Here is a 26,365-nt window from a genome sequence, read left to right on the forward strand (position 1 = left end):
TATCACAGGAAACTTCAAAGCTGAAGCAAGTAAGAATTATTCTGTTCTTGCGTAAGCTATTTCAAAAGTCTCATCACAATCAATCATCCATTAGCTTTAGGCTAGTGAGTAACTTCATCCAGTAGGAAAAAAAAAATAAGTGTCACAATTTTTCTTTAGAAAATTAGCCATCCTGGGCTTACATTCATCTGTGCACGTGCACCCGCTGAGTCCATAACAGACGTCAGTGGTGTTAGGATGCATCTTCTAACAACAAAATGCCCTTCCTCAAAGGAACCTGATGTGAAGTGTTGCTCTTAGATTGTGTCCCCTGGGCACAGACTTTGAGACAGAGGCTCATGTGCAAGTTTATTGGGAAGTACTCTTAGAAGATACTCCTATAAGGAAGCGAGGGAAGCAGGGCTGGGGAAGGGAGAGCTGACCACGGTGTGCTGTAACGAGGCCTCAGCCAACCCTGCTCTGGAAAAGGAATTGCCTGTGGGAGTTGTCCCAAATTGAGGCAGGGGGCTGGGACTGTTTCCCCACGTTGGTCAGTCATTGGTGGTGGGCCACCCTCTGAGATGAGACGTGACCTTAGCGTGGGTTCCTGCAGCAGATCTGAATTCCCAATGAGGGATGTAGCTGTGAGCTACCAGCAGCTGGCACCTCAGCGTCTGGGGAAGGCAACATCGGAGCAGAGGAAGGGAGCTGGAGAAACACCACAGTGTCTACCACAGCCCACTCCTTATGCCCCTCAAACCTACTTGCTTCCCATAGTAAGTTCTTCCCATCCAGGTTCTGGTTGGTGGGACAAACCACAGCCCCTCCTGTTGCAACTGGTCTCAAGGCTTTACAGATGCTTATCGTCTCCCTCCTCTGCTACCTATCTAGTCTCCTGAACCTCTGCTCGCATCTCTGTTGATCTGGATGTCAGGGTTACCCCACCAGGTAAGCCCCTCATCGCTGAGGGATCTGACCCACTGGTTGCCAAGATGTTTTCAAGCCATGGCGGCTGCATCTATCCCTTTATACCTAAAACCAGATATGGGAGATCCAAGAGGTGCCCAAGTGGATCATCTGGCTGCCAAACTTATCCTTCCCTGTCCCCACTGCATAGCAGTGGCCCCATCACCTCCTCATCACCACAGTGACCCTTGTCGGTTTGATGACTCCGGTCCTTGCCTGCTAGTCTCTTGACATGAGCGTGAATGGGTTAAATAAGTCTATTGCTGCAGCACCTGATGGAAGTTTGTCTATCTGGGCACCAGGGCTTCTAGACCCACAGAGCCTAAAGCTGCATGGACAGTGACAAATCTCCCAGAGGCATGACCACTCTTGCTTGCATTCCTTGGTTTCCGGACCTGTATAGTCTGCCTTAAGCGCCCAGCCCCATAAAATGGCCATTGAGTTATGGTATCTATTCTATGTAAAAGAATGGCATTGCAGAGTATTATCTCCAACGTGGCATCTTGATAGCATATTTAAGAGGCCATTCCACCACTCTCTCAGGCTGGCAGTTTCTAGGTAAAGGAGTGTTGTTAGTTTCCTGGGGCTGCTGTAACAAATACTGCAAACTGCGTGGCTTAAAATGACAGAAGTGTATCCTCTTACAGTTCTGGAGGCCAGGAGTCTGAAATCAAGGTGTCGGCAGGGCAGTGATCCCTCCGAAGGCTCTAGGGAAGAATCTTTCCTCGCCTTTTTCAGCTTCTTGTAGTTGCTGGCAATCCTTGGTGTCCTTGGCCTGCAGCAGCGTCACTCCACTCTGAGCCTCTGCCTTCACACGGCCTTCTTTCCTCTGCATCTGTGTCTCCAAGTCTCCCTCTCCTTAGGAGGTCACCAGGCATCAGATTTAGGGCCCAGCTTAATCCAGTATGAGCTCATCTTAACTTGATTATATCTGCAAAAACCCTATTTCCGAATAAGGTCACATTCATGGATACCAGGGGTTAGGACTTCCATTTATCTTTTTTGTGGGAGAGGAGGGAGATACATCTCAACCCAAAACAAGTGGTTTGTGACAGGACCCAAGGTCATATGCCCATTACTGTAAAGTGGGTCCATTGGTTCCTTAGGGTGTTATGTGGAACCCTGTATCAGAGGATCAAAACTTGCGGAAGTCCTTGGATGGTTGCGCTGGCTGAGACCCTGCAGGCAGGAAAGGCACACCCATATTTGCAGATGAGTGGCTGCCCTTCACAGGTGGCTGGTTCCAATGTAGTCAGTTTTGGACCCCATGCAAGTGGCTGGTTGATCTCCTCAGGGATGGTACTGACTTGCGGGCTCAGCACTGGACTCCGTTATTGGAAGGTTGAATAATAGGCGGCAGCAGTAACTAAATCAAACTTGGTGAGAAGGATCCCGTGTTGTGTCACCCACACACAGCTTCCATCCCTTCCACCATGGCTTCTCCATGCAAATATTGTACTGCACCAGGGTGGCCGGTTACAGAGGCTGACTGTCACCAGCTGGCTGGGCCATTCTGTCACCAGTGTCTCTATTCTATTCTCTAGAGCACATTAAAAGTGATAAAAAGATGTTCATGTTTAATGCATATTCCCTTTGGTTCACCCACATGTCTCTTTCACAGACCTTCTTCTTCCCAATCTTCCAATTTCGGGGCCTTTAGCTACTGCTCATGAGTCTGTATGCATTCTTACTTCAGACCATTTCTCTTTCCACACAAAATGGATGATCAGGTGCACCACCCGGACCTCTACCTATTGGGATGCACTGTCTTTCAAGGCCACCCCAGAGCGAGTCTGTAAGCAGGAGCAGTCTTTCCTCTGGCTTGCACCACCAGGCCAAGCTGACCCATCTGTGAACCTCTCTCAGCTTTTCTCATACCCCATCAGCTAGTCATGCAGCCACAGCTTTGAGCTGAGGGGCAGGTGCTCACACAGCAGTCACGGATGATAGGGTGGTCCAGGCTACCTGCTTGTGGAGCTTGCTTGCACCCCTCTGGACTACTTCCATTTCGTGCTATTTTGCTGCTGGCCCTACCCAATCTCGTGAATGAGTCTCAAGAATCCAGATCATGATAGCTGTGTCTTGTTCCATTGTCACTGACGTCTCATGCTCAGATGCTGTACCTCCGCTTTAGCCCTGGCACACCACAAGGTGCCTTTCCAATGGTGTAATGTTTCCTATGCAGATGGCATGACCTTGCACCAGAACTCTGGAAGTCTATACCTAGAACTCTTTTACTGATGTTCACCATAAAATCTACATGGAGTCTTTTCCCATTCCAGGTAGATCTAGCACCATAAGATTTGACGAGTGTCAAGGCCCAAACAGAAGGGCTGCTTTCCCTGCAGCCAGGGCCTCTGGTAGATCCCTCTCCTGCTCTTAGCCCCCGCCAAAGCTGGCAGCCTTTTCACGTCATTGGGTGTATGAATCAGAGAAGTATTCTCAAGTGTGGAATGTGCTGCCGGTGGCATCTGAAGTGACTACCACACATTATGCTTCCCTTTTAGTGGTGGGAAGTCCCAGATGCAGTCATCTTTCTTTCACATTGGAAGGAATGGCCTGTCGTGCCCTAGACCACTGAATCTCGACATCTTCTCTGAGATAGCAGGTGCCTGAATCTTCAAAGTTTTATTTCCCACCCTTTGAACACAAATGTTTTACCAAGGACTAACAAATTGCTCATCTGGTCCATGAACATTCTGCATCAACGCAGTGGACGAGCGTGGTGTTCTGGTGAATAGCTAGAGCAGCACTTGTCAAACATTCTGGTCTCAGGACGCCTTTACGTTCTTCGAAATTATTGAGTGCCCCAAGGAGCTTTTGTTTCCATGGCTTATATACATTTATATTGCTGGAATAGAAACTTAAATGGAGAAATTTTAAACATTTTTGTGTATTAATCCACTAAAACTAAAAGAATAAATCATTACATGTTTATATAAATGATGTCTTTATGAAAAATAACTGTATTTTCCAAAACAAAATAATTGTGAGTGGCATTGTTTAATATTTTTGCAAATCTCTTCAAGACAGCTGGACTCTCATATATGTTTCTGCATTCCATCTGTTGTGATATGCTATTTTGGTCTCAGTTTATGAAGAGAATCCAGCCTCACAGTGATATATGGCTGAAAAATGGGAGAGTACCTTAACAGATAACTAAATGGAGGAGTGTTTTAATAGATCATTATGGGTGTTTTCTGTGATGGTAGACCAAAACTCAGTCAGTGGTAGTTTCTTAAAGGTTTATTGCAATGTGGAATCTGAAACCATATCATGCACTTTTTGTACTCTTTTAGATTAAAATCCATTGGTCTATTTTACTCTATGAAATGGATCTTTTATCCACTCACAATTTTGTAGCATCATGCTCCAGTCCTTTGGATAATGTTGGCTCACTGAGTTATATGGATCTTCCAGATGTTGACACATTTCATTATTCATATCAAAAAATGACATTTGTTAATATGACCACCAATCTCATCAGAAAGGTCTTTAAGTATTGGGAAGCTGTCAAATTCACAGTGGCAGTTATGTGTTTTCCAAAGTTCTAATTTTCACTTGAAAGCTCAAATTTTATTATGGGCAACACACACTGTCAGTCGTTTTCCTTGAAGTGAAGACTCACTTTAATCATTTTTGAGAAAATGTCTGCCAAATACTCAGGACTGAATAATGATAGTTTTTTGGTGTTCTTTCAAGTGAAAATGGTGTTTTATTTTTGAAAAGCTGCTAGTTCAGTTCAAATCTAAACAATCACACAAGGGCTTTTCCTCAAGACAACCATCGTCTTTCAGTGCTCTGGAAATGCTGTTTGCACGCCTTCCGCTTTGTTATGCAGAGTATTAAAAACATGTGTGTTCAAAGGTCAAGCTTTAACACAGTTAGTAACTTTACTGCTTCCTTAGGACATTCTTAAGCGAAACTGGCCATTTTCTCTTTTCTTCCTATGAGCGCATGGCAGTGAGGAGCACCTGCGATTACTGCCAAGATTTCATGCCGTTGCTCTGATATATGCTCAGGGGCCTACAGCTTTACTCCCCATCGCTTTTGCACCCTCAACGAAAATGTCAACAGTGAAAAAAGCAAACAATATCTTAATATTATTGTGAAAATAGTTTTAACCTTGCAGGCTCGCTGACAGGGTCTGAGGGGCTCCTCGGGGTCTACGGACCACACCTAGAAAACCATTAATCTAGATGATCCAGGGTCCTTCAGACCATTTTATGACAGAAAGAGGGAAAGTTAACGTGGCCCTGGAGCAAGAACATAAACCTTTGCCGTTGGCTGTCCCATGTGAGTTCGCACAGCTTTGATTCTCCTGTCTGATAGGAATGGAAAAGAGCTCAGTCGGCAGATCAGTGGCTGCATACCAGGTACTGAAGCCTGTGTTAATCCACTCCAGCAAATATGCCAACTCAGCCAGTCCTGCACAGCCTGTGCAACTGTGCTAATACTTGACTAAGTTTGTGGTAGATCACTGTCGTCTTCAGGATCCAACTGGTATCACAGGGACCAACGAGTGAATTACATGTGGAAAAGACAGGGAGGTGATAATATCGGCCAATTCTCCCCAGCTGGGTTGCTGTTGTTACTGTTTTTATTATTTTCTATCTTGGCTGTCAAGTTGGAGGAGAAGTTTTGAGGACTTCCTCTTGGCCTTCCCTATTATAATAGCTTTTAACCTACAGTGTCAGATAAGGAGGAACCAGTGTGGGGTTCTGCCAACTGCCATTAAGTGCATTCCAATCATATACTTGGGAACTGGACAAATAACCACTGTGGGGGGGGGGGGGGGACTCCACTGGCCCAATGCATCCACTCTGAGCTGGGCTTTGACTAGCTGACCTCCAATCACCACACTCTAACAAGGAGACTATAGTGGCACTTGGCATTCCTGAGTATTGATGTCAGTTCAGACTCTGCGTCCAACAGTCCTCAGAAGGCCTGGATCTTTCCTTTCCTCCAGGGACAGTTACCTGTGACTATAGCTCTAGGTACTTTGAGGGAAGGACCAAGGATATTTCTACTGAGTACACCTGGCACTGTGTTGCAGAGTCGTTCATCACAGACACCTGGCCTCTCCTTCAGTCACTGGGTTCTGGGCCTGAGAAGTGATTCAGTTCTGATAATGGGGCAGGGGACTGCAGCTTTTTTGTTAGACTACCTACCATTGGCCTCCTAATCATCCGTGCTTGGTTTGTTTTGAGTGCACACATTAAGCAACACCCTTGCCAACTGCCCATCTATTTAGCGTCTAGGGTCACTGTGTTCTTTTAACCATCTCCATAGCTCCCTGTGAATTGGCCTCTCCTCACCACTACTCTGGTCCTGTCCCTTGTTGCAATAATTATGGGAGCAGCACCATATTATCCAAGAGGTGCAATTTCCATAACCTTGTCCTAATCTTACTCTATAGGATTTCAATAAAAATTTAGCATCTATTCATTCCTAACATTTCACCTTCTTTATAATAACTGTGCTTCAAAGAAGTATCGCATCGTTGCTCTGAGGTTCCCACAAGAGAGGTTAACTTAATTTCTATATTGCAATGCTTCCACTCAGATATCCTTAGTTGTGTCTACATTATACACCAAAATCAGTAGTTTACTCAGGAGATAAATTTTTTTCTGATTTTGCTCTTTCAGCAAATACTTTTGGAGTCTAATACATTTAAGGCTCTTTGCTGAGTGTGATGGGAAAACAATAATTAAGAAAAGTTTTCTGACCTGAGAAATTAATTATTCAGACTAATGAATTTCCTGTGGCTGGGGTAGTTTACCCAGTTCATTTAGTCACAGGGCAGTTTCACAGATTCAGGGAGATGTGGAGTTGCGGACCAAGATGGTGTGCATCCGCTGAGAGAGGGCGGCAGGTGGTTTACTGCCCCTGGAGCTGCTCTGAATGATGCCCTTTGACCATTGCTACATGCTCACTCTAACCAAGTCCCTGCACACTGTCCTACACCACAGGACCCAGAGAATTATCCTCAATCAGTGGTCTCCAAACTAGGTGCATGCGCACAGGTGTGTGTAAGGCAATCATGGGGGTTCTGGATGGAAATAACTTCTATTTTTTCATCCTTTGAAAAAGGAAAAAAAATATACTTCATCCTATTTAATCTAGATTGTGACTAGCACATTTATTCTGTTTAGTCCTATGCTGTGTACCAACTTAGCTTGAGTAAGAGCAGGATTTCTACCAGCTGACAGCACCCTCATTCTTTAGTTTTCAGTATATTGTGATATATGGTCGTTTCTACCTTGAAGTGAACTATATGGAAAAGAAAATAGACTTTTTATATACAAATAGGAGTAAGCAATTTTTTAAAAAGTCTCAGGACCACTATCCCTTCATTTGTAAGCTGAATGCATACTAGTCATTCCGTCCATAATAGATTTCTGTTTTCTTCTTGACAAAACAGAAAGCCTGGATTTTTCTGGCCATCGGGAAGCATATAGAGAAGACAAACATTAGGAATGGCCCTTCTGGATGTTCTTGTATTCTATCACCTTTGGGAAAATTGGTTAGGAATAACCCTGAGTTCTGTGAATTGCTTCGATCTTTCCCTTGTCCGTAACTGGTCTTTTAGGGCGGCGGTGACTGAATGGTGTTTCCTCCTCACCAAAATTCATATGTTGCAGCCCTAACCTTCAATGTGACTGTCTCTGGGGATGGAATCTTTCGAAGGTTAAGTGAGAGTAGGGCCCTTATCCCGCAGGACTGTGCTGTCTCTCTCTCTCTCTCTCTCTTCCCCATGTGAGGACACAGCGAGAAAGCCGCCGTCTGCAAGCCAAGGAAGAGCCCTGGTCAGAACCTGCCCACGCTGGCACTCCGATCTCAGACTTCTGGACTCCAGAGCAGTCAACAAATACACTTCTGTTGTTTAAGCCACACAGTCTATGGTATGTTGTTAGAGCAGCCCAAGCTGATTAAGACAGGGGCTTAGCTTGTGACTATTGTGAAATCCTGATTATTTGCACAGTAAAACATACTGACTATGAGCACAGGCTTGGAGTCACACTCAGCTTCAAATCTCATGTGATTTTGCAAGTTATTTCATCTCCAAGACTCAGTTTCCTCAATTATAAAATAGAGACAACAATTCCTTTCACAATTTTTTGAGGTATGATCATATAGGGACACTTATGTGATGCCTGGTATACAATATAGTTTGTATATGATGAGAATGACCATTTAATGATTTATTGATTTCATAAAATTGTGATAGTTAGGTCAGGTAAGAAAATTTTACCCATCAAATCGTTGCAAGTGGGATACAATACGGTTATGTTCTGCATTTCCCATTTTTTCTTACTTTCAAACTTGTAGTTAAGAATCAGCTCCTATTTGAATGAAATAGATGCATACTTTCCCACTACAGAAAATATAAAATAAGCATTTTTCTACATGCCGATGGTAGGGCTTAATCACAAAGTGTAAGTAACCCCAGTGGACAACTGAGCCTGCCATCTAATTATTGCTAGAATGGCCACAAACTACAGTTTAAAAAGACTTGTTTCAGTAGATGCCCCGTAATTTGTTACTATGTCTGTAAAACCCCCATAAGCACACCACCTCACTGAGTTCTCTGGCTGTATCTTTTGCGAGGATGTTTTGCTCAGTGGTGTGTTAGTTTGCTAGGGCTGCCGTAACAAAACACTGCAAACTGAGTGGCTTAAGCAACAGAAATTTACTTTCTGTTTCACGGTTTTGGAGGCTGGAAGTCCAAGATCAAAGTGTCAGCAGGTGTGGTTTCTCCTGAGGCCTCTCTCCTTTGTTTGCAGGTGGCTGCCTTTTTGCTGTGTCCTCAAGTGGTCCTCCCTTTGTGCATGCACATCCCTGGTGTCTCTGTGTGTCCCAGTTTCCCCTTCTTATAAGGACACCAGTCAGATCAGACTAGGGTCAACCCTAAGAGCCTCATTTTAACTTTATCATATCTTTAAAGACCTTATTTCCAATTACAGTCACATTCTGAGGTACTAGGTGTTCAGACTTCCACATATGAATTTCAAGGGAGAGGGGAACACTATTCAGCCCATGAGTGATAAACCAGGAAATTCTAGTCCTCAAAGCTGGCATTTCAGAGGTGCTTTATGGCAGACGGGAGTTTTATACCTGTTTCCATTTTTTTCAAACAAAAATTATGGCCATGCTTTAAGATAAAAAAGCTGAAATGTTCTGGTTTTTCCTTTGTGTTTGTATAAAAGGTAAGCCAGAATATCTCAACAGAATTTGGTTCTCCTGGAAATACTCCATCGGATCCCTTCTTTGTGAGAGGATTCTGTTCAGTTCTTAACTTTATGACACTCCAATTTTCACAAAATATCTTCAGTTGTCCCTGGCTTTGTTCCTTATAGACAGCTGCTCACTTAACTATCAGTACAGACAGCTGCGCCATGCAGTGCCATGGGGAACATAATTGCAAGCCCAGGATGCCTTTCAAGATCTGTATCAAGAGATACCATCAACAACGCTGCCTGCTGGCTATGCAGCTCATCCATTCCTACAGGTCATGGGCCCCTGAAACTGAATTCAGGACTGTTCAGAGCATTTTTTTTTCAAGGAAGAGGATTCATAGGTTACATCTCATTCCAATTGTTTCCATGGCTCCAAAAAGGTGATGTGCTCTAAACAAACACAAGTCTTCCCCTTGACTAGAGCCACACAGAGCGGCACTGCACATAGGCAGCCACCATCAGCTGTTTTTAAGGGATGTTTGGTGAAGCAGCTCTGCAGATAATCTTGTATTTAAGGAATAACGTTCTCATCAACATTTCCTAACAGTGTCTTCTCCTCTGGGTCCATTAGAGGAGTTTCTCTCTTTGCAGTGCATTCTCCTGATGCTTGTCTTACTCTGCTAGAAACTGAATCTCTAACAAAACATATTTCTCGTTTTCAAATACCTAAAAAGTTTCTGACCGAATTTGTGGCCAACCACTTGTAAATGTACAGGATTTCATGACACCAATTGTATGCACTTAAAAAAAAAGCTTAATGCCAAATTACTTTCCTTTATGTAATCTCATTTTCCTTATTTTAATTTATTTTATCTTCCTATACCATGTGTCTCTTTGTGAAGTGCTTTAAATCATAACTTCTGGGTAGGAGCTTTTGATATTTTCTCAATTACTATGGGTGTGTACATGGTTCTATGTGTGTGGGGAAAGAGTTAAATGTGTCCCTTTTTTCGAGTGAGATGGAGCTTTTATAATATCTTGTATCCAACTTTTCCCTTTGCAAGAAGCAAATTTAGTAGAGCCCACTAAAGAAACTTCAGCTTTTTGTGGAGGAAAGTTCTAGTCCCAATACTTAAGTCACTTCTTGGAACAGCAGTAACTGCTCTTTTGCCTTTTCTCCTTAAAAGAAAACAGCCCTTTGAGGGAAGCACTGGGTGTTGTGTAAGAAGGAAGCCATCGCATACTGAAATCTTCCAGAGAAATCATCTTAGACCCTTAACTCGGAACACATGTACTGAAGGCAAGACCCATGGGAAGCTAAGAACCCGCTCAAAGCATCCAGACCACCCCTGGAGGGACGTGGTAGGGGGTGGCTAGAGGAACACTTCAAGGAAAGTTCATTGCTAAATTTGTTCCACGCAGGGAACTCATTTTAGGGCAAGGAGGCAGCCAATGGACAGTACCAAGTGTAGAGACGCGCTCGGGCGGAGAAAGGCGGCAGCACCATGGACAGCGCCAACGCTGCGCGCTCAGAGCGGAGAGGCGGGGAGAGGCGGCCCTATCAGCTGATGCCTTACGTAGGCTGGATCCCCAGTTTGATAAGGCAGGTCTGGGTGGGCGCGCCAGCATTCGCTCTCTGGAGCCGCAGCCCCAGACAGGGTGAGGAGGGGGAGGGGGAATAGCAGAAGGCAGGTCCCAGAAAGCAGGTGCCTGCTCGGCTTGCCCAGCACGGAGTTGAGGCTGCAGCCCGCTGTCTGGAGAAAGGCAACGCGGCGATAACTGCTCTGACGCACCAGCCCCTCTCCTGGCACCCACACGCTCCGGGGCCGCCCAGCTTCTCCCCGACTTGGGAGATGCTCGGTTCTGGCCGACAAGACTGCTGTCTCGGCGAGGTGAAGAGCCTAGGCATGTGACAGCTCAGGCGGACCCTGGCTACGAGACGCAGCCCCTGCTTCTGCTTTCCTAGCCTCTGAGGGCTTCAGACCTGGCGCGACTTGCACCCCAGCGCCCTCCCACCCGCTACACCATCTCCCACGGATGCTCACTGGCAGGAGGTTGGGGCCAGTTTCACGGGCACTCCCCAGAAACCCCGCCAGTGGTTAGAGGTTGCAAACATCCGGAGTGGCTCTGGGCGCAGTGGCCACCTTACATCTTTCTTAACGCCCCTTCGGCACGCACCCTGGGCCGGTCTCCTGACCCAGAGATGGATTTACCCGGGAACCTCACCTATCCTTCCCTCTCCGCTCCCGCTCCTTTGGAAACCAACCGCAGCCTCGAGGCAGAAGACCCGCGCCCCAGCCCGCCTCTCCTCTCTGTCTTCGGCGTGCTTGTTCTGACCTTGATGGGCTTTCTGGTAGCAGCGACATTCGCCTGGAACCTGCTGGTGCTGGCGACCATTCTCCGTGTGCGCACCTTCCATCGCGTTCCGCACAACCTGGTGGCGTCCATGGCCATCTCGGACGTGCTGGTGGCAGCTCTGGTCATGCCACTGAGCTTGGTGCATGAGCTGTCGGGGCGCCGCTGGCAGCTGGGCCGGCGGCTGTGCCAACTGTGGGTCGCGTGCGACGTGCTCTGCTGCACGGCCAGCATCTGGAATGTGACGGCCATCGCGCTGGACCGCTACTGGTCCATCACCCGCCACCTGGAATACACGCTGCGCACCCGTAAGCGCGTCTCCAACGTGATGATCGCCCTCACCTGGGCGCTCTCGGCAGTCATCTCCCTGACCCCGCTGCTCTTCGGCTGGGGGGAAACCTACTCTGAGGGCAGCGAGGAGTGCCAGGTGAGCCGCGAGCCCTCCTACACAGTGTTCTCCACCGTGGGCGCCTTCTACCTGCCGTTCTGCGTGGTGCTCTTCGTATACTGGAAGATCTACAAGGCCGCCAAGTTCCGCGTGGGCTCCAGAAAGACCAACAGCGTCTCACCCTTATCCGAGGCTGTGGAGGTGGGTGTTACAGCGATCCTTAAAAATACTTTACTTGCATTTGTGCAGGCTTTATTCCCAGCACACCTCCCCCCCAGGTTTGTAGAAAGTGGAAATTTTAAGTTTCTAGGTGGGAGGGGGAGTAAAGGAGTAGACTGAGAAACAGAAAGAAATCATCAGAGACTTCCTTTGCTCTGATACGCTTAGTATCACAGAGCTAATGATGTCCTGTACCATCTCTGATGGATTACTTCCTTATATATAAAATGATGGATTTGGACCACGTAATTCTAGAGTCCTGCTTGGCTGGGAAAGTCTGTGGATCTATAACATCCTTTAGAGCATCTGAAGAAGTTGGTGTCTGGGCTGCACCAGGTAGTCTTGCAGCTTCCTGCACTCAGAGCAAGGATGTTCAAGGAGGAGAGAAGGGAGGGGTGGCAACGTGGCTTGGCAGGAAGACAGCCATCCATCAGGCAAAGCAGATTAATGTTTCAAACCCAGTCTATCTTTTTCCTTGCAAATTAAAGCAACTATCTTTGCAAAATGTGGTATCTTCTGGGTTACTCACTACTGTTTTGCAGCTTCTTCCTCTCCTGATGCAAGATTAAAGATGTTGCTCCCACCTGTCTCAGAGCCTGTGTTTGTTATCTGCTTCCACTGCCTTGTGCTACTTTCTGGGTCTAGCCCCACAGCCCCATCAGGCTGTAGGTGCAGCTGAGGACCACTTGTTTGCCTTCCCGAACATGAGTAAAGCTACAGGAGGAAATTAAAAATCTAAGATAGACATTCCCCAGCTCTTTACACATGGCATTTAATGTACGACAACTGCTACAGCGACAGTGAGGGCTCTTTTCTCATCTTTTCTCACCCACGCTTTCCTGCTATGTTAACTCTTAATAGTCTGACGCTGTGGTTCAAGATTCAGGAACTATATAAGAATGGGATCCATTGGATGTGTAGACTGCCCCTCCCCTTCCCAATTCATTGCCAAGGATGATCCCTTGAACTTAATTCACATATTTAAGTTAGATCAGAAACCTATGCTGCACCCCCCCCCAACTTTGTGTTATTGGCTGTGAGACAACAAAGTAAATTCAATTAAATGTACATGTGCTTGGTGGAAGGGGTAAAAGAATGATAAAGACATCAACTTTAGGGCCAGGCCTGTGGCCTAGTGGTTAAATTTGGCATACTCTGCTTCAGTGGCCCAGGTTTGGTTCCCAGGCACAGACCTACACACCACTTGTAGGCGGCCATAGTATGGCAGTGACCCACATACAAAATAGGGGAAGATTGGCACAGATGTTAGCTCAAGGTGAATCTTCCTCAAGCAAAAAAAAAAAAAAAAAGAGACATCACCTTTGCCCATGAAGAGTTCAGTTTTTTGAGGGAGATAAACACCTACTATGAGCTCTGTATATGACTGTTTTCTAGAGTCAGTAGCTAATTCCAACCATGACTAATCAATCCAGCTTAAAGTAAGCAGAGGTGTAGGAAGGCATAATTCTAGAAGAAAGAAGGAAAAGAGGATCAGAGGCTACTTGTCCTTTTATCTAGAACAATGGTCTCAACCAGGGGTGGTTTTGTCCCCCAAGGAAGACTTGGAATGTCTGGAGATTTTTCTGATTATCAAGACTTGGGGGAGGGTGCTAATGGCATCTAGCATGTAGAGTCCAGAGATGCTACCAAAAATTGTGCCAGGCACAGGAGAGCCCCCACAACAAAGAATTATTCAGGCAAAAATGTCCATAGTGCCAAATTTGGGAAACCCTGATTATTCGATTTCTAAACTGAACAAGGAGTGCTGACTGGTAAGAGAGGGAACACACTGCCTGGAATGTCCATGTGTGTGAGCATCCATCCAGGTCAGGCACAAGAGGACCTGCCACCTTCAAGGGCCCTCCTTCAGTGGGTCCCTTTCTCCCAGGGCGCTTATCCAGGTAAACACACATTACAGTCAGTACCAAACACACTGTAAAAGGGAAAAGCAATTACAATTCTGTCTCTGAGGGGCTCTCGCTGCTCTGCTTTGAAGACAGCGGAACAAAGCATTGTCACATCTTTGTGCTTTTATATATTTTTTTGCACTGTTTCATTTTCTCTGCCAGCTAAGATTCAAAATTAGTCCCTTGGCTTTGCAATGCCTCTAAGTGACCCAGAGCTCCGCATTTAATATGGGGCTGCCTCTGTCCTCATGTTACTGTGAAGGGTTAATTGCAAACCAGACTTCCTGATTTCTCTATGGTAGTAGGTGTCAAAGTTTCTAAATACGGTTCTACTGCCAACTAGCTGTGTTACCTAGGGAAACACAACCCTTCTTCTCTGTTTTTTCATCCACTGAGTTTTATTCAAAGGTACTGAAAGCCTCACATATGTCAGACACTGATGTGGGAACTACCACGCGCGAGAGAGAGGACTCATCCTTGCCAGAAGATGATGAGGCCACTCCTAAAGATTGGAAATGAAAAGACGAAGCTGAGTTTATTGCTCACTAGAGTGCAAGAGAACTATGGTCCTTGGGCACAATCTCTCTGAGCAGAGCAGAACGCTGATCAGAGAGGGCGTTTTTTCAAGTGCAGAGTTCAGGGATAGGTGGACTCTCCGGGGTGTAAGTGGGTTGTCATCACCAGTATGTGTGAGCAGCTTTGTTGATTGGTTGCTACACCGATGGGAGTTCATTAGAATGAGTCCACCCTGGTTGCCTGACTTGCAGAAGTGAGGGACTGACACTGACAGGTTGGTTTGCAAAAGCCAGTCCACTGAGATGAATTGTCCTTGATTGACAGAGTAAGTTTCAGGCTGGTTCTAGGTTACAGACACTCAGCTTGCCCCCGGTTTGTGGGAACACTGAGCTCTCAGTCCTCCACTCTTAGTCCTCATTCAGCCAAAGCTTCAAGAGAGACCCTCAAGGATTGTCCAGATCTTTGCCACTGCTGTTGGTTCTCCTTGAAGATGAAATTTCACCTGTCAATGTCTGATATTCAGAGTGCACTTTGATCAACATGATTTTGAATCATTTGTCAGGACGATACTGTGCAGAAGAATTTAAAGCTCTGGGCAACAGACATCGAACAACTCTGAGACAAAGTACAACCAGAAGTATTACAAGAAGAGATTGGAAGATCTCCCCAGTTATGACCCAAGATTTTCCAGTCCTGATCAAGAAAGCGGGTCCCAAAGTTTCACTGTGTCTATCTGAGATAGCAAGGTTGCCTTTTCTTTTAGCTTAAAAGCAGATTGTTTTGCCTTACCTGTAGTGTTAGTCCAGGTGCAGCAAGGAGTGTAAGCTATGGGGTAGTCACCTCCCTGATTGGCCGAAAGAAAATCTGAGGTGATTCTGTTAGTCAGGACTACTTGGGTTACCACGTTTAAACTGGTTTGTTGTGCCCCCAGTGCACAGGCTGTATAATTTACTGTGTCACTCAAGCTAGGCATTCTTTACTATGTCAACCATTTTTAAAAAAATGAAAACCTTAAGTTGTCTAATTCCTGTGGATGCGATAACTGTTCTGAGGAATCTTTCTTGAAAGCATTTTATCCTTTTGGACTCTTTGTAAGGAGATATTTAGTCCTTGGGATGTCCTAACTAGCAGCCCTACTGAACAACCAAGCTTGGTTCTGGATTGACATTAAAAAGCCTGACTTCAGCACAGGGTAAAGAACCCAGGAGCTGTACAAGAGATGTGATCAACTTTAAAGAAGTTGTAGGTATGTCATCTGCGAATATTGTCAAGAAGGTTCCTTCTTCATGTGGTCATCTGCTTGTTCTTGGGTTAGCATTCAACATCCATGCTTCTGCTTCTGGACATTCTCTGAAGGACCTGAGTTTAGGATTATTTCACGTGGCATCAAGGCACCGAGTAATTCACATTTGTTTTTCAGTTTTAAACAATACCTGAGGAAGGTGTTTCTATAGCAAGTTACATAAGTGAATTACTTGGAAACGTATCAATTATTAGTTTATATACCTTCTCTTCTATTTCGTCAATTTTATATGCCCTAGAAAGGACCACAGTTCAGTCATTGAATGATTTGGCTTCTGTGAAGAAATCGGACTTTATGAGAGGGACTGGACTATTTATTGCATATGTTGCAAATCAAATCTTGTATTGTCCTCTTTGTTTTTAATATAATACTCATCAACAAACAATAGTAAGTTGGAATTTGGTACTAGGGTATCAATTTCTGTTTGATGCAGAGACACTTCTTCAATTTCAGAAAGACAATCATGAGATTTTCCTTCATTGGCTAAGGAATATACAGTGCTGGATCAGGAGTGTTAAACCAGTGGGTAGTAAGAAGAGAAGGAGAAAGTGACAATGAATTATAATTAATCAACTAGTAGGAAAACGTTGGGTGGTTTTGGTTAGCAAAGAAGATTTACCATGAATGTTAACATAAGATTTAAAGGCTTAATATTAGCTCTGAAGATGTGTTGACTAATTTAATTGATGTCTGTAATTTCTCTGAAGCAAGGAAGTAAAGCCTTGATGCCTGAATTAAGAGGCGGGCTTCAATAGGCAATAGTTCTGTGATAGGTGCCGTGTTTTCTATTTAATCCACCTAGAGCACAGCCCAGAATTTTTATATTTGTACAAAAAAGGCAATTCATGACAACAGAGGAAAAATCAATCTGAACTCTTAGACATTATGCTCCAATTAATCTGTCCATCTGTGGTACCTTCTGTCCATGAGGACTCTAGGACCACTGCTATTTCTTTAGTAATGTCTTGAATCATACACAGTATAGGTATTTTTCTGCATAGATCAGCTACAATCTGATCATGTATAAGGGCTGCAGTGTATTTCATCTGGAAGCAGATGCTATGTATTAAATTTGTAGGTATGTTACAGAAACTAAAGAAGTATTCTTCTGATAATGACCCTGAAAAATGAGTTACAAGTTGGCACAGAGGGTTGTTAAAGATTTTCACTGCTCGAATTTTTCTAATAAAGTTTACTTTCCCTCAAGCCTTTTAAAATTTACTATATAGCCACAGACTTGTCTTTCATGATCTTCTTTCAACATCTGGTATAACCAATCATTTTTTTTGAAGAAGTCCTCTTCTCTGTTTTTATTTTTTTTTAACTTGTTAAAAGTCAATTTGCTTGTTTCCTTTCCAGACAACTTTACAATTTTAGGCTGAAGGATCTGTTGTTCTATAAGGATGGGGATAATGGTAGTTGTAGTGACACCTATATAAATAAGAAAGCTGTATTGTTGCACATCTGTCATTATAGACAATTCCCCTTGGAAGTTCAGAAGGATAGGAAATGGTTGGGTGATAGTACGTCTCTTGGAGTGACCTCATTGGACAGATTTTAGATAGTTGCCATTTTGAGTTGACGTTGATTCTTTCAAGGATTCTTCTGCTGGCAATATTTGCAGGGGTCCTTACCTAGGCCCCCCAATCTTTGAGAACAGAGGTCCTTTGGGATGTTTTACCTAGAGAGCCGTATCTTGTATTGATTTCTAGTTTATTTGCTTTCTAAGGACACTTCTGGAAATGTCTAGCCCCATAACGGATATTTTCCAAATTGGCAACTTCACATTTCAATTTATTTTTTCTTATTGAATTCCCTAGTTCGGGTTTGAGCCCATTTACAGGAAGACAGGACAAGACTCTATCCTTCTGCTGTTGAGTTTACACCAGAATACTGCTTCAAAGTTTTCTGAAGTCTATTTTCTATCTTTTGTTTGGTTTACAATTTTGAATCTATTCAATCTTCTCTTTAAGCAAAAGCTTCTGAAATGGGCTTATGTAATGCATTCTATATTTTTATATTTTAAATTTTCACAGTTGTGTTATATAACTTTTTTAATCCTTCTACTTTTAAGCATTTTTCCACATCTGAGGGAGATTTCAATGAATTTAGCTGTCTGCTACAGATCTGCAGCTCAGGACAAGAAGAGTTTTGTTCAATACTCGAACAAAGTTCTAAATTCTGTAACCACTTTTTGCCCTTCTCCCTAAAGTTTAGGAAAATTCTTGATTATGGCCTTTAGCTTAGCTCTAGACCGGGGTTTAAATGAAGTTCTATAGATTTGCCTTCTTGTCTGGTAATTTTACAATGTGATTTTATGTACACTAAGACACTATCGGTTACAAATGCTGGGGTAACAGAATACAGAGAGCGAGAAGAGCTCAGGGCAGCTGCTTGGAGCTCACACTGTTGTTGAGACTGAGGCACCATGCTGCAGGTCGAAGGGCAGCTGGAGTTAGGGGCCCAGCGAGGGCACCTGTGATCCAAGCATCCTGGGATAGGTCTTCAAGGTGATGTCAGTGGACGCTCCAGAACTGTCCAAGGACGATACAAACACCACACAGCATCTGAAATAAAAAAGTCAAAGCCAAATTTACTGCTCGTTACAGTAAGAGAAAGCTGTACTTGTCAGGCACCTTCTCCATGAGCAAAGGAGAATGCTGATCATCTATGGGGACTGGGGACAGTGTGGAGTTCAGGGCCCGGAGGACATTCAGAGCAGCTGCGAGCTGACAGCGTTCATAAAGTGGGCTTACTTGGTGAGACTGTTGTTGGTTGATTGGTGCTCAGAGGTGTGTTTATTGGGGCGGGTCCTACCAACTGGCTGACTTTCAGAAGTGAGGGCTGACGCCAGTTGGTTGGTTTGCAAGTGTATATCCACAGAGCTGCATTGTCCTTGATCAACTGAAGAGATGTAAACAAGTCACAAGGCTCCTGTTACCATAGCTACAGAAGAATCAGTCTTTTCCTAAGTTTGTGGAAACGCTTTTATTGTTCTCCTCGTGGAGCCCTCCCTTAATGTATAAGACCATTTCTAGGTTGAAAATCCTGTTTCATCCATCCATCTCCCCTTCTGACAATAGCCTGGTCTAACCTGCGAATCACCTGAAACCACTTTTCCAAAGTAAGCGTCTTCATCCTTTAATTTCTGTACCCACAACTGATGGTAATCTATCGATTATCTGTGATATTAACAGGGAGGTGGAGCAGAATAGTTAGAGGAAATAAAAGAACATGCCAGATTTATGATTAACTAGGAAATAGTTATTTAGCACAAATAAGAATGAGAAGTCTAACACACAGGTACATGTTCCCCAAAGAACTCCTTTATGGGGAGAGAGAATGCTAACTGGTCACTTAGAAAATGTTTATATGTGACACTTAAATGGTGAGGCGTGTGCTGTAAATGATCCAGCATTACAAAGATTATTAGGAAAAGTCTAATTTGGCTTGGATGGTCACTTTTTTTTGCCCTACTACCTCTCTTCCTGTGAATCTATTAATAAGCATGTTGCGTAATTGATGGAGTGGTTAATAGAGTGTTTTCTCCAGACTCGATTAAGTGCTTTATTGCTGTCATTGATTAGTGGACAGCAAAGAGCTAAGGAGTCTATAAGCCAGCCACAGGGGAAGCAGCCACATCTACCTTTTAAAGACATCAGCACCTGGAAACTCACCAAAAACAAAGACCCCGTCTCAACTGGAGCCACTGTTGCCCCAGAGGAACCACTTTAAATCAGTGACGCTCTTCCTTCTGTCAAGCGAGTTGGTGTTGAATGCTGCACCAAACGACGGCCCAGTAGAATGATCTACATTTCACATCAAGATCCTGGAAGAATGTGCTTTTCTGAAAAATACGGAGTTCCACGACTAACCTATAAGAAATTCCTGACTCAAAGCAAACCGTAAAAAGAAAGTATTCAGAAAAAATGTATTTAATTTGAATTCAAGGTAGAATCCTAAGGGGTGGAAGAAGACCTGGTGGAGCATTAAAAGAATTGTTAAAAAAATGAATTTAGAATCTTTGCTGGAAAGGGGCCCCATGAATGTGGGCTCCCCAACTGCCACACTAAGAGCTCAGTGAATATAACGCCTGTGCGCGCACATTTAGCTGAAACACGCTCCTGACACGAGAGAAATCATCCTCAGGATCTATAAATAAAACTGGGAACTCTTTAAGAGTACACTTTACTCAACGTTCGAACTATCGTTCAGCAGAGAGTTCTTTCAGATGCAGTGGATGCGTGCTGTATTTGGGTATAGCTCATCCTTCATAAGAAGCCAGGTAAACTACACTGGAAGAATCCAACATTTTATAGTACAACTGCCAAGTGCCCATACAAGCAGGCCTTCTCTCAGGGCACTAAACATTCCTTTACAGGGACCACGATTCCCTGTATATAAAGGGAGCCCTTATAATGCTTGGGCTCCCTCTCCTAAGACCAATTTTTATAGAAATATTCAAATCCTACAGTTAAATGTGGGTCACACACCTGGATAACAAAACAACCATGGTGATCGTGTGTCTCTGAGATGAATGATGAGTTACTGTGCTCCATTCTGGTATGGCAACCCCTTTGGATATAGGTCAGGACTGGATCTGAGTGTACGGCAGAGTCCCAAAGAAGGCAGATATTCTCAGCATCAGTCATTAGGAAAGAAGATGGCTACCCAGAATGGAAACCTTGTAACTTTTCCCACTATGCAATAGAAAACTCCTACAAACAAATAGAATGTGCAGCATTGGTGGGGGAGGTATATCTCATCCTTTATAGAAGGCTGGCCTTACACTGGTAGTCCCATTGTGAGGCTCATTGTGTCTTGCAACTGGAATTTGAGTATATAAAGCACCTAGCATGGGCTTCTGGAATCCATCTGAAAAGGCTATTGACCACAAGGAGGGCAGACAAGGAGTGAGGATAGGGGAGATTGGCTGGTTCCCAAAGATAAGCATATCTCAAAAGCCAGAATATCTAGGTGTCTGTTGCTGTATTTATTTCTACTGTTATCCCAGTGACTTTGATAAAGTCTAGTTTCAATGCTTCACTTTTCCAGCTTTGCTGTAGAGAATTAAGGGGTGGTCGCAAGGGAGTCACAACCCCGAGGGGCCAGTGTTACCAGTGAAAAAGTGCTGAGAGGAAGGAGAATTTCTAGGAGATTTAAGAGTCAGGACCAAATTTTCCCTTCCATTGCCGTCTTTGGAAAATGGGAGAAAAAGCTTTTCCTGATGCCTTTTTGGGATTGAGTTTTATTAAGGAAATTGGTAGGTTTTCCTGTTTTCTTTATGCTGAAAAATGAAGCTAAATGTTGTGTTTGTATTTCTATAAACGAGTTCCCTGCAATGCATCCCCAGATGTGCACTCCTGAAATAAGAAAGGTAGCTGTGGCTCCATCTGGGGTAAGACTGGGGTACCGAGGGACAGGCTGGCCCTTCTCATTTTATGTATGTTTTTAAGGGTTGCAATATTATGGACTATTTCTTTCCATGTTTATAATCTTCTTTTTAATTGTACAATACTTGGTGTTTCATTGTTTCTCAAATAAATGACAGGAAGGCTATCATACAAATTTGATAATTCTTACATCAACTAACATTCCCTTAATGGTAGTGTTCCTATTTACATTCAGTTACTCCGTATGATAGATAAGTCAATTCCTTGTGCCTCCAATTTATAGAAGTAGCCACGACCTGGTTAAGCGGGTTAGGTTAACAAGAGAGACCTTCTGACCTAGTCCATCGCCGGAAAGCTTGTGTTCTGCTTGAGAGCGAGCTGTGTGATTCTCCTTTTCCAAAGCACTGGGGTCACAGGAGGCTAGAGTTGGGAAGAATAATATTTAATGTCAAAGTAGGCTCACCCGCCAGCGAATGAGTGAATGACCCAGAAACTGTCCTGAATTTTGAGTGGATCCATTAATTTGCTAACTTAGTAAATATGTCCACTGTGATTTCTTCAGATTTAGGTTGCCTCATCATCAGACACTCCTCAGTTCACATCCCCAAAGATCTAAAAAAGGACTGGAATGGAGGGAAGAGCTTCCTTTCCCAGGAATTCCACTTCCTTAGAGAAGGGACCTGAAACTGGAGAGCCTGATTCTGCCCCCCGGTCGACTTGAGAGCTCCCAAGTAAAGAGACCCTAAGAGTCTGGAGTCTCTGTTTTCCATAAATGTGGGGGAGGGGAAGAACACAGAATAAACCCAGAAAGAGATAAACATGTTGGTGAGTGAACTGTCCCAAACAGTAAAATATGTTCTGGAAGCACAGCAGTGGGAACCTTACACGAGAAGAAAAGTTCTAGAAAATTCTAACATTTTGGAGGGGATTCACATGAACATGGGAAGTTATAAAGATTTCGGAAAATCGAGTCCTAAGTATAAGGGGTTTGGTAAGGATTTAGCACACTTTCGATTGCTGGTGCCTCTTTGTCACTCAGCTGTATATACTGGGTGACCTGCTTATTTCTGTTGTTCCCTGTTGAACAGACAGCAATGGGGAACCCAGCTTCATCATGTGTATTATGGAGGCTCCCGTTTTCCTTCCATTTCTAAGATGTAAGCAGACGCCCAGCTCCGTCACCAGGTTTTCATAGCCGAGGGCGAGCCCCACAGGCTGCCATGTTCTCCCACCCGACAAACGAGGACTTTCTCTGAAGCAGATGTGTGGGACCCAGGCGTCAGGGGTTAGGTTCAGCCCACTGTACCTGGCAGGCATAAAGAGGTGGCTCTTCATGAAGCTTCTGCTCTTCTTTTCCAGGTGAAGGCCTCTGATCAGCAGCCCGAGATGGTGTTCACCGTCCGCCACGCCACTGTCACCTTCCAGACCGAAGGGGACTCATGGAGGGAACAGAAGGAGCAGAAAGCTGCCCTAATGGTGGGCATCCTCATTGGGGTGTTTGTGCTCTGCTGGATCCCCTTCTTCACCACGGAGCTCATCAGCCCCCTCTTCTCCTGCGACATCCCCGCCATCTGGAAGAGCATTTTCCTCTGGCTAGGCTACTCCAACTCCTTCTTCAACCCCCTGATCTACACAGCTTTCAACAAGAACTACAACAGCGCCTTCAAGAACTTCTTTTCTAGGCAACACTGAGCATAAGGCCCGGGATAAGAAGGAGTTATTCCCATAACTCAGTGAAATTTCCAGTTTAATCTGTTCCCCGTCCCCACCCAGCAGCCACGTGGGAGAGACAAACCCTTAAAGCTATCCAGGGTCTTCTGCAGAACTAACCAGCCTCACTTCCTCCTCCTAGGCAGGAATGGGAGTCTCCACGGGCAGTTTTGGTGACCTCATTTATCTACCGTTCCTCACTCTACACCTAAAAGCCACGGACTTTGCCTACAAAGTGCTCTTTCCTCTCCAAAACCCACTCCAGCATGGTTATCGTCCTTGTCCCAGAGAAGTCAACAAGGCAGATGAGAGGGAGGAGATGACCAAGATGGGCAGGTTGAGAATGGATAGGAAAGAACGAACAAGAAGTCATAATGGAACATCTGGGGCTGAGAAACCATCATTCCGGGGTTTCTAGAATAGTCCACATTCAAATATTTCATTCTATGGTCCTGGTAAGTACACCCTGATACTTATTGTGTAAGTCCCAATATTTGGCCACAAAATATTGTCTCCAAACATATTAAAGTACAAAACTAAGTTTGCAAAACCAGTAAATATTGGCTTTATGGTTTTATTTATGGCTAACATACACACACACACACACGCACACACACAAAACTACGGAGGGGGCAAATGTTCCCATTGGCAAGTTTATTCTGAAATGCAACCCATCAGCTTGGAAAAAGGAACTAAAAGTCCCATCAAATGTCTCCTTCCCTTTTGAAGCAACTGTTCACAAACAATAGAAAAATCTGCTAGTTTCACGGAATCTGTCAAGCTTGCTTATTTGCTATGAGTTTCGTTCGTATGAAATTTATTCAAATGTTGCTGCACCAGGAACTTTGTCCTTGGATCCTGAGATGGGAGGAAAATAATTATCGTGAAGTTCTTGACTTCTTAAAGATAGTTTCATAACCAAGGACTATGAAGGCACATTCACCAAACACGTGCACTTTAAGGGGATCGTTGGCTAATTTGCTGATTGCTACTTTTGTACAGGTATGTGAACGCCTGCTATGAGGCCAACGCTCATGACTAATGAGAATGGCAGAAATACGGTAAACCGTGGCCTCAGTCCTCTGCAAGTTGACACCTTTATATAATTGGCGAGGCAAGACGGTTAAGTGATGGTGCAGCCTTTACATGATCATGTAACACCCAGGCCATCACACAAATTTTCAAAAGATCTTGGGTAATAAAACTGCCTGTGGTCGGCTATATCCCTGATTCTTTGAGTGCACAAATTAAAAAGTTATGCATTATAATAATCTTTGAATTATTATAATACATGTAATGTACCTGTATTATATTGTATATAATAAATTATATCAATTAAGATTTCAAACATAGGAGAATTGCATTCGAGTTCTTGGTTTGAAGTTTAGTCTCATATTTACTGCAAAGATGGTCTTCCTTCAAAGCACGTGCACAGCTCGTGGTACTGGGACCACGGTGCTGAAGGCAGATGTCTCACCCAGGCACTGCAGCGAATTCATGGAGGAATTTATTTGGAAACGTCCTTAGATTTTTCTTCTTTCTGTGTATATCACTTGAAGTGCCAAACCCACAAATATTTTAAAATACAGACTGTTCACTTCCTCAAGTTACCTCCCATACTATTACGTGGAACCAAAGAGACCGCCCAGTGCAGCTGTATCTCGTGTTGTACCAAGGAAGGTGCTTCTAGAACCTCGTGAAGCACCTCTGGCAGAGAAGGAGACACTCGGACATGGGGATCTGGAGGTATGACATCAGAATCAAGGGTAAAGTTCTTAAACGTCCACTCTATTGGAAAGTCCATGTGCAAACTTTCGCTCTACTCCAAAATTTCAGTGTTTGTCTTATTATTAAAAAAAAAATTTATTTCCTCTAAACTTTTCAGTAAGGTGAAGTTTTTGGAAGATGTGCCACATTTGTCTAGCGGCTTCAAATGCTCCTTGACTCCCCCTGGATGCTGTACACCTTGTGGAGAAAGATGTTATTATAATTCTAATTTCAATCTCCTACTGAGGTTATTAGTAATATTTTCATAAGATGAATGAATCCCTTTACTCTCTTTATTCAATATGTATTTAGTGCTTCCCAGATGTCACTTAAAATATGCATCATATAAAATACACTCTACATATGCTACTTACAGCAAGAAACACTGTCTGCAAGAAGGAAGAAGTGGCAATTAATGGATTATTTTGCTTCCACTTCAATACCCAAATTGTTTATGACTAGGTAAGAAATATTACAAGATCCAAATGTCGATTGAACTTGGGTGTCTAGTGTGCAATTCAAATGTCTGTGAAACGCTTTTGTTTACTTTTGTCTGCTAGCACTTTATCAGGTAAGCAATTAACATGAATCATAAACAGAAAGTAACTGCTCGAAGCATCAGCCCCTATTCCTCGTGCCATGTTGTCATAACCACCTTTGTTAGACGGAGTGCTTAGAGAAGGCAGGAGGATTCCTAGCAAATCCTCTATATAGGGCAAACTTTCCTATGCCCTTTATTTCAGCTCCAGTAGAACATGTTAATAAAATGACTCCGCCTACTGTGCTGATAAAGGGAAGATACCTGAGGTCAACTCCTATTCCACTAACGCATCAGTCACAGCACTTTCGGCAAAGTGTGCTGTGCTACCCTTCCCTTCCCATCTTCTGTGAAATGAGGGGCTTGCGATTCTCTCGGATGCCTCATAATAAGCTTCTCTAGATGATCCCTCTGCGAACACGCTGCTGGTGGAAGGATGGTGCTCTGCTTGCGAGGCTGGAGCTGAGGCTGCAGACTGCATTCTGCTTTACCAGCTCCTTCCTGTCTGTCAGGCTCTGCCCTGGGGGCGCCTAGAGAGGAGACACAAGTCAGTATGAGGCCTTTTCCCCTCTCCACCCGTCACACGGCAAGAAGGCTCCTGACCACAGCTGCTGAGACCCAAAATCCACCTAATTTCTAGACCTCACACTCCACACACTTACTTAGTCATATTTTGTGCACAGAGGTGGTGCCTCTGGCCACACACTGAATGTTTCTGGGAACAGGAATGAAGAGTGTCAGGTCTCTCACCCCCAGAAGGGCAGAACTTAGAGTGGTGGCGTTCAATACAAGTCACTTCAGTCTTGTAGTCTCCATCTTCTCTGCTGGAAACTGAAGTTGGGGGGTGTTATGGGCTGAGTTGTGTCTCCCCAGAATTCACGTGTTGAAGTTCTAACACCTAGTGGCTCAGAATATGACTGCTTGAGGCATAGGGCCTTCAAAAGGTGATAAAGTGAGGTCATAAGGGTGGGCCCTGATCCAAGCTGACTGGTGTCCTTTAGGAAGAGGAGGTGAGCACACAGACACGCACAGAGAGACGACCATGTGAGGACACAGGGCGAAGACAGCCATCCACACCCCGAGGAGAGAGGCCTCAGAAGGACCCAACCCTGCTAACACCTTGATCTCAGACTTCCAGCCTCCA

At 44.3% G+C, this 26,365-nt stretch overlaps 1 protein-coding gene and 1 long non-coding RNA gene across 2 annotated transcripts in view; one reads left to right on the forward strand and one right to left on the reverse strand.

Annotated features, from left to right (window-relative positions):
- Positions 1–11,600, reverse strand: part of LOC138923861 (uncharacterized) — a 28,676-nt gene extending 17,076 nt beyond the window's left edge. The window contains exon 1 of the long non-coding RNA XR_011438065.1: positions 11,463–11,600. This is a non-coding gene — a long non-coding RNA (uncharacterized lncRNA). The remainder of the gene's footprint in view (positions 1–11,462) is intronic.
- HTR5A (5-hydroxytryptamine receptor 5A) lies at positions 10,342–24,827 on the forward strand. The gene is made up of 2 exons (XM_001504683.7): positions 10,342–12,069; positions 22,566–24,827. Exons 1-2 carry the CDS (start codon positions 11,329–11,331, stop codon positions 22,896–22,898), a joined length of 1,074 nt encoding a protein of 357 aa, XP_001504733.4. The 5' UTR covers positions 10,342–11,328; the 3' UTR covers positions 22,899–24,827.
- Positions 24,828–26,365: the final 1,538 nt, after the last annotated feature.

The sequence above is a fragment of the Equus caballus genome, chromosome 4, assembly GCF_041296265.1.
Source record: "Equus caballus isolate H_3958 breed thoroughbred chromosome 4, TB-T2T, whole genome shotgun sequence".
NCBI lineage: Eukaryota > Metazoa > Chordata > Mammalia > Perissodactyla > Equidae > Equus > Equus caballus.

Coding starts and splice junctions, on each gene's coding strand:
- HTR5A (XM_001504683.7), top strand. CDS start 11,329: ATGGATTTACCCGGGAACCTCACCTATCCTTCCCTCTCCGCTCCCGCT. Junction 12,070..22,565: donor CCTTATCCGAGGCTGTGGAG/GTGGGTGTTACA, acceptor CTTCTTTTCCAG/GTGAAGGCCTCTGATCAGCA.